Source organism: Mesoplodon bidens (assembly GCF_964165515.1).
Source record: "Mesoplodon bidens genome assembly, chromosome: 15".
Classification (NCBI taxonomy): domain Eukaryota; kingdom Metazoa; phylum Chordata; class Mammalia; order Artiodactyla; family Ziphiidae; genus Mesoplodon; species Mesoplodon bidens.
The window spans coordinates 71,680,618-71,690,794 of record NC_138171.1 but is presented as its reverse complement, the minus strand read 5'-3'; the positions used below and the strand labels follow the sequence as shown (position 1 = coordinate 71,690,794).

At 55.4% G+C, this 10,177-nt stretch overlaps 1 protein-coding gene across 1 annotated transcript; it reads left to right on the top strand.

The window, feature by feature from the left end:
* The first annotated feature begins 1,098 nt into the window (after nt 1-1,098).
* Nucleotides 1,099-4,241, top strand: CD93 (CD93 molecule). Its single transcript, XM_081257341.1, has 2 exons — nt 1,099-3,220; nt 3,484-4,241. Exons 1-2 carry the CDS (start codon nt 1,299-1,301, stop codon nt 3,506-3,508), a joined length of 1,947 nt encoding a protein of 648 aa, XP_081113467.1. The 5' UTR covers nt 1,099-1,298; the 3' UTR covers nt 3,509-4,241.
* Nucleotides 4,242-10,177: the final 5,936 nt, after the last annotated feature.

Genomic DNA, 10,177 nt, shown 5'->3' with positions numbered 1-10,177 from the left:
CAGGAATTGCAGCTCCAGTGGGGAGTGGAGCAGAAGGGGGAGTGTCCAGCCTCCTCCCCTCACTGGGGAGACTGATGCATGGTCCACACAGTCTCCTGGGGATCCCAGGAGTCCCAGGAGCCCCTGGTCACCTGCTTGTTCAGTGTCACCCTGTGCTGGCCCCTTCCTTGTCCCTTTATCACTTCCCCTCCCAAATAAACTGCTTGTCCCAAATCCCTGTCTGGGGTCTACTTCTCAGGGACCCCAACCAGCGATAGCCCTGATGAGCAAAACACGTCTGTCATCACAGGAAAAGAACTTTTAGATTCAAGGGCCTTTGATGAGTCGCCGTGCGGAAAGAGGTCAGCCACGGCCTGGACTGACTTTGGGCCCAGATCTCCTGCCCTGCCCGTAACCCCCGAGCTGAGGAAAAACAGGCGTGCAAGCCCAAGGCTGTGAGGCCAGAGACATTTTCATTTTTCCTTTCTGGTGCTTTCTGTGACGCTGCTACATCACAACACAATATTTGCACTATGAAACCCTGAAAACTGCCAAATTTCACCCAATTTGGTTGAATGTTCTCAAGGAGCTTGGCATTGTGTTAGAAACTCAGACATTCCCACGGCCCAGTTCCTATTTTAAAATTGCCTATCTATTTAAAGTTCACGATGGGGGGAATAAGAGAAAAAAGACTTTCAAAGCCAAAGGGAACATGAGAGAGGGAAAAGGAAAGTCCAGTTTGCTTCTAAAAAAGGCTGAAAATTATAACCATCCGTGGCCTCGCGTCTCAAGTCTGCGGATTAGTTTTTTCCTCTTCTTGTTGTTTGAAAACCAAAGTGGAATTTTATTATGGGATACCAAGTGAGTTTCTCAAGTTCCTGGCCCCCCAAATCTACTCACTCCACGGCATGCCCTCATGCGGATGGGAAGGAGGGCGGGCCCCCAAAGAAAGCAGCCGGTGTCTCCAAGCTGCAAAAGAACGTCTCCCCCCCCCTCCCCCATGCCACCGTGCTTCCTTATTCGGGACCCAGCGACGACGTTGCCTGGCTCCTTTTATGAACAACAAAACCGTGATGAAGGCAACAGGAGTCAGAAGCTATTCAGCACAGGAAGCCCCCGTATCCGGTGAGGAATAAGAAGTGCAGCGACAGGATGCGCCTTGGGTCAGGGGGCCGCGGAAAGCCCTCAGCCTTTGTGTCCTTTCCTGCGACGGAGTGTCCACGTCTGAGCCCTCGGCTCCCCTCGGACTCGGAGCTCAGCCGGGACTGCCGCTGTCACCGCCGGGCCGCCAGCCTCCCGCCCAGGGGAACACGGAGGCCATGATGGCCGGCTCCACCAGCCTGCTGCTGCTGCTGCTGCTGGTCCAGCCCTGGGCGGGGGCCGCCGCTGCCCAGGAGGCCGTGGTCTGCGCGGGGGCCGCCTGCTACACGGCCCACAGGGTCAAGCTGAGTGCAGACGATGCCCAGCTCCACTGCAGCAAGAAAGGGGGCAACCTGGCCACGGTGAAGAGCGAGGAGGAGGCCCTGCACGTCCAGGGCGCCCTGGCCCAGCTCCTGCCACCAGGGGCGCCCCTGGCAGAGCGCATGGGCAGGTTCTGGATTGGGCTCCAGCGAGACAAGGGCAAGTGCCTGGACAGCAACCTGCCCCTGAAGGGCTTCAGCTGGGTGGGTGGCGGGGAGGACACGTCGTATACCAACTGGCACAAGGAAGCCAAGAACTCTTGCACCTCCAAGCGCTGCGTGTCCCTGATGCTGGACCTGTCCGTGCCGGCCCTGGCCAGCCGCCTTTCCAAGTGGACCGAGGGTCCGTGTGGGAGCTCCAGGTTTTCTGGGAGCAGCATCGAGGGCTTTGTGTGCAAGTTCAGCTTCAAAGGCATGTGCCGGCCGCTGACCCTGGGGGGCCCGGGCCAGGTGAATTACACCACCCCCTTCCAGGCCACCAGCTCTTCCCTGCAGGCCGTGCCCTTCGCTTCCATGGCCAACGTGGCCTGTGGGGACGGGGACGAGAGCTGGCAGCATTACTTCCTGTGCAAGGAGAAGGCCCCCGACGTGTTTGACTGGGACAGCTCGGGGCCCCTCTGTGTCAGCCCCAAGTTCAGCTGCGACTTCAACAACGGAGGCTGCCAGCAGGACTGCTTCGAGGGTGGGGAAGGTTCCTTCCGCTGCGGCTGCCGGCCGGGGTTCCGGCTGCTGGACGACCTGGTCACCTGCACCCCTCGGAACCCTTGCAGCTCCAGCCCGTGTGGAGGGGGCTCCACGTGCGTCCCTGGGCCCCTCGGGAAGGACTTCACGTGCCACTGCCCCCCAGGCTACCGGCTAGACTCGACTCAGCAGGACTGCGTGGACATGGACGAGTGCCAGGACGCTCCCTGTGCCCAGGAGTGTGTCAACACCCTCGGGGGCTTCCGCTGCGAGTGCTGGGTGGGTTACGAGCCTGGTGGCCCCGGAGAGGGGGCCTGTGTGGATGTGGACGAGTGTGCCCCCAGCCACTCGCCCTGTGCCCAGGGCTGCACCAACACAGATGGGTCTTTCTACTGCTCCTGCGAGGAGGGCTACGTCCTGGCCGGGGAGGACGGCACCCGGTGCGTGGACGTGGACGAGTGTGCGGGCCCGCAGCGCAGCCTCTGTGACAGCCTGTGCTTCAACACGGAGGGGTCTTTCCGCTGTGGCTGCCTGCCAGGCTGGGAGCTCTCCCCCGATGGGGTCTCCTGCACTGGGGGCCTCACATCCCTAGGACCACCATCTGGGCCTCCCCAAGGGGAGGACACAGGAGATGGAGAGGGGAGGCTCGTGTCTTTTGCCGCAACGTCCAGTCCCACCGGGGACAACTCCGAGGGCACCTCCACGGTGGCGCCCGCCGCCAGGAGACCCTCCCTCCCAGACAGCATCCCCATCTCCCTTGCCCCACCTGACATGCTGGCCCCCAGTGGGTCCCCTGGTGTCTGGATGGAGGCCAGCACCCATCACCCCACGGCCACCACTGGCCGTGAGGCTTCCGCAGGTGAGGATTTCACCGCCAAGCAAAGCGACGATGGCACAGACGGGCAGAAGCTGCTCCTGTTCTACATCCTGGGCACTGTGGTGGCCATCCTGTTCCTGCTGGCTCTGGCTCTGGGGCTCCTGGTCTATCGCAAGCGCAGAGCCAAGAGGGAGGAGAAGGAGAAGAAGCCGCAGAGTGCAGTGGACAGCTACGACTGGGTCCCTGAGCGAGCCGAGAGCAGGGCAACGGAGAACCCCTACAGGTGACGGAGGCTGGGTTGCCAAGGGGGCGGGAGGGGCGATGCGGCAGGCACCGCCTGGGGCGGAGGCAGTGGCCATGGCGTGCAGCAGGCAGAGGGCGAGGCGCAGGCATGGCCCAGGCTGGGGTCACCCGAGGCCTGCGTGTGCTCACGGGGGGTGCCGCCCTGCCTGTGGCTCGGTGCCAGTGGGTCTGTCCCCATGCCCGGGGCCCAGGCGGCACAGCTGGGACAGCAGCTTCCAACGTGTCCCCGTTTGTTCCCCACAGTCCAACGCCGGGGACAGACTGTTGAAGCTGAGGAGGCCTCAAGACACTGACAGTGACCACCGTCCTCAGAGGCAGGTGCCTGTTGGAAGCAGGACCCCCATCCTCCTGGAAGACTGGACTGGAATCTTAGCAAATAGTTGTCAACCTTCTCTTTAAACGCCTGGCAACTTGAACTGTGCAGGTATCACACGCGTGTGTTGTGTAAGTGGTGGGTCCGGTGTCCTTTCAGGAAGTTGATGCATGTTAACAATTCTCCCTCCCTCTCCCTGTTCAAATTCAAATGTGACTGAGTTCATTTCACCCTGATTCTGGATTGGGCGTGACAAGTCAGGTGCTAATGGGCTCCCTTTGAACTGCTTCTCTGCCCATGTAACCATCGAAGAAGAAGTTGTGAACCAGGAAAAATTAGGACTGAAATGATTTGTGCCTCCTGGTGTGACAGAGGCTGAGTCGATCAACTGTTTGATTACGCAAGAAGCTCTGTTTCTGTCCGAGGGAACATGTTGAGGCTGGAGACATTCCTTTCCATTCCTGGGTTTCCATCTGCTTCGGTGGCACGGAGGCAGAACGTTTAGAAATCGCATCTTCTAGTTCCTCAGGTTCCAGTAAGTCTTCAGTTTATTTGCAGATGAAATCTGAACAATGTGGGGAAAATTGTACAAAGTGAGTTAAAAGTGTTTCTGGAAGCTAGAGTGAGAGGGCAGAGTTTGTTTCAAAACTACTTGAATCAATTCGTCTAAATAAATGTACTGATGTTACCACAGGCTTGATTGATGAGACAGACGCTTGTGAGGACCAAGGTCAAGGACCACTGGTCTCTGGGCCAGGCGGCCCCATGTCCCCGCTGCTGTCCTGCCCCCTCTGGGGCTTGGATGCCCTGATGGTTTCTGGATGACGTGAGCGAGCTGCTGGGCTGAGGTTTAAACGTGTTGTCATAAGCCTTTAGCACAGTTCACGGTGGCTGATGCCCCCTGAGAGCTGATCCTGGCTTGCGGCCGTAGCAGCACCAAGTCAGGACTAGTCCCGCGGGTGCTGGCCCAGAGATGCCTACGGCACAGGAATCCCCTGGCTCTTTTCCTTAAAAAAAGGGGCGAGAGGGGAGGGAGCAAGAACGAGAGAATAACCACGATATTGTGCAACCGCAGACACTGCTCACAGCCATTTTAATTTATAGCCTCGTGTTTAAGTGCTCACTTGCGAAGATTTCCCACAACTAAGACTGTTGTCGGTGGCTCTCTGTCCCTGCCAGTTCTGCCTGGGTGCCTGGAAAGCAGCCCGAGTTCACTGCAGGCCGGAGCCCTTAGAAGCTGCCTGAGCAGCACGGGAGGCCCGGGCACCCAGAGGGCACGGGGGCTCTGCCGCTCTGGCACAGGACAGAGAGAGGGAACTTGCCAGGATCCACACTCTGCCCCAGAGGTCAGCACTCTGCGTGCACGGCCTTCAGAGCCAAGGAGATGCCCTTTTGCCAGTTTTGAAATGTAGGTGCTATAGCTCCGTTTTTGAAGAAAAGAAAATGGAAAACTGGAGGAGGTTGGGGGAAGGAAGGAAGGATAGAGGCCTGATAGGACCCAGGAGGGGGTTCGAAGTGCCTGCTTTTTGTTTTGTTTTGTTTTGCTTTGTGGTACGCGGGCCCCTCACTGTTGTGGCCTCTCCCGTTGCGGAGCACAGGCTCTAGACATGCAGGCTCAGCAGCCATGGCTCACGGGCCCAGCCGCTCCGTGGCATGTGGGATCTTCCCAGACCGGGGCACGAACCTGTGTCCTCTGCATCGGCAGGCGGACTCTCAACCACTGCGCCACCAGGGAAGCCCCGAAGTGTCTGCTTTTTAAAGCCACCTAATATTCTGCAGCTCCCACTCGGAACACTGGGGTTTAGCATTCCAGGGGGCGAAGGCTGTGTCCCTCGGCCCCGGGGTGGTGTGCCGGGCGGCGCTGACCGTCGGGCTGCTCGTGGCAGTGTGTGCACTTCGTGGCTGGTATCTGCACTTACAGGAGGTGCTTTCCTCTAGGGCTTTATGGTCCTCACCCTTGTCACTGGGGCGAGGGGGACATTGCTAATCCAGGCTGCCCCTGACCCCCGTGGTCCCCTGGCTTTGAATTGGCTGAGGTCACCGATGTGCCCTTGGTTTCAGTGTTCATTTGGTTTCTTCTACAGCCCAGCCCCATTTGGTCTCCGTGTTTGAATGCTTCTCTGGTTGCGGGGGGCGGGGAGGTGAATATGCAGCCCTGTCCCGTCTCCCACACACTGCGACATCCCCCCGGGGGTGGGTGGGGAGAAATGGATGGATAAATCGCAATTTCTCCAGATCCCCTCCGTCAGAGTCAGCCTCTCTGCAGGCAAGTGGGGTCTACCTGCCCTCACAGCCACAGCCCAGCAGTGGCCGCAATCCGCAGACTGGACCCCCTCGGGCAGTGACTCTGATGAAAAGCCTCAAACCGAGGGCTTCTCCTCTCATTGAACACTGCTGTCGTTTTGTGCCAGGGTATTTGAATCCTTGTTTTGGGAGCTCGGGGCCAATTGACAAAGTATCCATTTATCCAGAGGCCCAGGTGGCTTGGCCGTGACATCCAGGGAAACGGACAGATGGACATGGGGAGAGGTGGGCTCTGCCCCACAGAGGTTCCTCTAGCCGTGACCATGGGCTGGACGGGGCAGACCAGGCCCTGTTCTGTCCCTGATTCCCTGACCTGCTGAGAGGCAGACCAAGCTGGGTGTTGGGTCAAGGAGAGGCTCCCCTTGGCAGCAGGTTCCAAGACACTTTGGACTTTCCTCCAAAGAATTTCTCATGGTTCACTAATTTTTTTTTTTTTTTTTCACGGCACGCGGGCCTCTCACTGTTGTGGCCTCTCCCGTTGCGGAGCACAGGCTCCGGACGCGCAGGCTCAGCGGCCATGGCTCACGGGCCCAGCCGCCCCGCGGCATGTGGGGTCTTCCCGGACCGGGGCACGAACCCGTGTCCCCTGCATCGGCAGGTGGACTCTCAACCACTGTGCCACCAGGGAAGCCCCTCATGGTTCACTAATTTTATACTCGGGACAAACTCACCACCTCCTGAGGAGATAATTTAAAGGGAGGATGTCTCCCTAAACACACCTGTTCCTGAAGTTCAGGGACGATCCCTGCGATCCCTGCGATCACTGCTCTTTTCTCTCGTTGGCCATTTGGAGGGGCTGATGCAGGAGGACAGTCTCCTGGGGAAGCCGAGGATAGACAGCCAAGGGCGGGGCGATTCTTCCAAATCACTTCGGGCATGGAGGACCTGGTGAGTGTCCTTTGTGCGATGAGCCACAGCTGCTCCACAGTGTGGCCTTGAGGAAGAAGCAGCTGTGCTGGTGTCCCTTTTGGTGCCTGAGCCATGTTCCCAGCGGCATTAAGTGGGTGAATTTGCCAGTTCTGGCCTGAGGCCGGGAGAGATGCAGGTTGCGGTCACCACCAGGCCTGGCAAGGCCATCTCAGGCCTAAGTGCCTGTCAACGAGAGACAAGCAGCCTCTCTTAAAGGCTCGTCCTCACATCTTCCCCACGATCAGGCAAAAAAGTGGAATAAAAAATTAAACATGTACGTGTGTGTGCTTGTGTACAGCGTGCAGGAGGAGCTGAATTGGGAATGAGTCTCTCTCTTGCACACATGTGTGTAGCTGCATCTTTTATGTCCTGGTCATGAGCCCTCATTTGAGCACATTGTGAGGTGCCTGGATTTCACCCCTGAAAACCTCTGAAGGATGTGGATTTGATCATTAGCTACTTTTTTTTTTTTTTTTTTTTTTTTTTTTTTTTTGCGGTACGCGGGCCTCTCACTGTTGCGGCCTCACCCGTTGCGGAGCACAGGCTCCGGACGTGCAGGCTCAGCAGCCATGGCTCACGGGCCCAGCCGCTCCGCGGCATGTGGGGTCTTCCCGGACCGGGGCACAAACCCGTGTCCCCTGCATCGGCAGGCAGACTCTCAACCACTGCGCCACCAGGGAAGCCCTCATTAGCTACTTGTATTCCAAATCTCTTTCGCATATATATTTCTGTGAAAACTAAGAGAGCAGAGATGAGATTTGACCCCCCCAAAAAGCACTAAATTCAAAATGACACAGTCTTTTTTAAAGCAAATCTAGGAAAGCCTTTTCCTATTATTTTTCTTCTTAGCTTCTCCATTGTCTAAACCAGGAAAACAGGAAAGCATTGCTTTCTAGCAGCTGCAAAATGGTGTAATGTCCCCTACATATTTCCATCCCTGAAACAATAGGTTTAGCATGGGAATCTGAGATATAAAATCCCCGAAAACATCTGTCCCTCTCTGGCCGTAAAACTCACTGCTTAAATCTGTGTGGTTTGTGGAGCTTGTCAACCAAAAAATAGAGGATGATAAAATTCTCCACGTGTTCGATAATCAAGTACCTTACCCCACTCCAGATTCCAGGGACTAATACTCACCGAAGTGCTTTTTAAAAAAAATGCAGTGTGTTTGGTCTGTTCACGGAGATAATGCCCATCCGTTTTAGGAAGAAACTGTGGAGTTCCTTTCTCGCATTGTTCCTCTTATCTGCAAGGGGGCAAGTGTTTCCTTTCAGCAGATTTTGCCCACTGTTCCCCTGGCCTGAAGCTCTTTTTGCATATTTGGCTTAAGCTTGAAATAGATCATAGGCGAGGTCTGGCTTGGCAATATTAGATGCAATGATATTAGATATTAGATGTAAAGGTCAGCAGTCCCTCCATGAGCGCTAAATGAGAATGTAAGTCTTTTTGGATGTGTATATTTGAAGTTTGTTCCCCTGATGCTGGAATCATGGGCTTTCTATGTGGGGTTATTTCACCCCGGGCCGGGGGAGGGTGGGCTGCACGCTGCGTTGCCCTCAGGCCTCTGAGAAGCCGAGTGGCCCCTCCGGTCAGCCTCAGAAGTGGGTTGTCATCCTCTGTGCTTTGTTATGCACCTAGCCTAATAAACTCCGATATACATTGCTGTCAACATGTTTTATAATATTTCATAACAGCTCAAAATACACAGCAGAAACTACATTCAAATGTATCTGTGTCCCTTTTCAGAGATACCTTGACGGCTTGCCTCCTTACCCACTGGAGGTGACACTGGCCCCAGGGCACCTAGGTTGGGGGAGTCCTGGGGGGCACCCAGGCCCACGTCTGTGCTTCCAGATGCTGCCCTCTGATCCTGAGCCCGTGCTCCATGCCGCCACCTCCACCGTCCGATTCCCTGCATCTTTTTAAAAAATTAATTAATTAATTAATTTTTGGCTGTGTTGGGTCTTCGTTTCTGTGCAAGGGCTTTCTCCAGTTGCGGCGAGCGGGGGCCACTCTTTATCGCGGTGCACGGGCCTGTCACTATCGCGGCCTCTCTTGTGGTGGAGCACAAGCTCCAGACGCGCAGGCTCAGTAGTTGTGGCTCACGGGACTAGTTGCTCTGCGGCATGTGGGGTCTTCCCAGACCAGGGCACGAACCCGTGTCCCCTGCATTGGCAGGCAGATTCTCAACCACTGCGCCACCAGCGAAGCCCCTCCCTGCATCTTTTTAGTTGCATGGGTGACACCTGGTGCAGGATTAAACGTGTCCAATTGGTGTGATGTGTAAACACCGTTCTGTAATGATCATAGGAGCATTTATCACCACTTGGCCAGCAAACCTTTTCCAGTTTATTTAACTGATTGGACAGACCAACTGGCTTGCTCATCGCTTGGCTGCATAAACCTCACCATGACTGGGGTGAGGCTGGGGCAGCAGATGGTGGTTGATTCCCAGTCCACCTGCTTTTCAGATTGTGTACTTGGTAAGAACAGGGCTTACGGAGGATGAAGGGCTCTCCAGTGATGCTAATGGCCCGGACACTTGTGATAAACAATCATTACTGGGGTCCAATAAAGCTGATCCTTGAGCTGTCTAGTCACTAACAAAATCCATTTGGAAATTATATCTTAATATGAAGAACCATGGCTGACCCCACCACAACGTAAACACTCGCACAGAGACACGCACCACAAACACAGAAACGCGAGGGCCCCCACAGACACAAAGAGACACACAAACACACACAGTCCTAACATCCTCTGTTTCATACTGAAAAACCTGAGGCCAGGGTTTCCGGATTTATGGGAAAAGCCCATGAACAAAAATGCCACATTTTAGTGGCGAGTCCTCTTAGTGACTTAAAATGACGTAAATGCTAGTAAATCTTTCAAATATGATTCATTCACAAAAAAATCGATTTATACAGAGTTATACCTACTGCACAACCCAAGTATATCTGTGACAGACAACACGTAGATTAAAATGAAAGACCAACATACACATCACGTACCTTCCACAGCTTTAACATGGACTGAATGAGTATGCCCCGTTTTCAGCTGACTCCTAAGTCCATTCAGTAAGAGGAGACAGAGACAATAAACCCCAAACCAAAGAGCCTCAGCTCAGTCTCTCCTTGAATTATATTGTGACATTACAGTTGCTTAAAAAGAGAACCGTGTCTCATCCCCTTTACACCCTGGCTCATCCTTTTCGGAGGAAATGAAGGCCAGGTAAGCGGTGAAAAGTGAAAAAAGAGGCCCAGAGTGAAAGGTCGGGGAGAAGCCCCGAGGCCAGCAGCCACTGCAGGGAACTTGACCTGAGAAGCCGCTCTTCGCAGGGCTGAGCAAACCATCCCAAGCCTCCAGGAGCCCACAGCCAGAGTTCCCCATGTGCTGCCGCTTGGGTTCTGT

Excerpts from the sequence above, each read along its gene's own strand:
- CD93 (XM_081257341.1), top strand. The coding sequence starts at position 1,299 with ATGATGGCCGGCTCCACCAGCCTGCTGCTGCTGCTGCTGCTGGTCCAG. Across the intron at positions 3,221-3,483 it reads GCAACGGAGAACCCCTACAG|TCCAACGCCGGGGACAGACT; the intron begins GTGACGGAGGCT and ends TGTTCCCCACAG.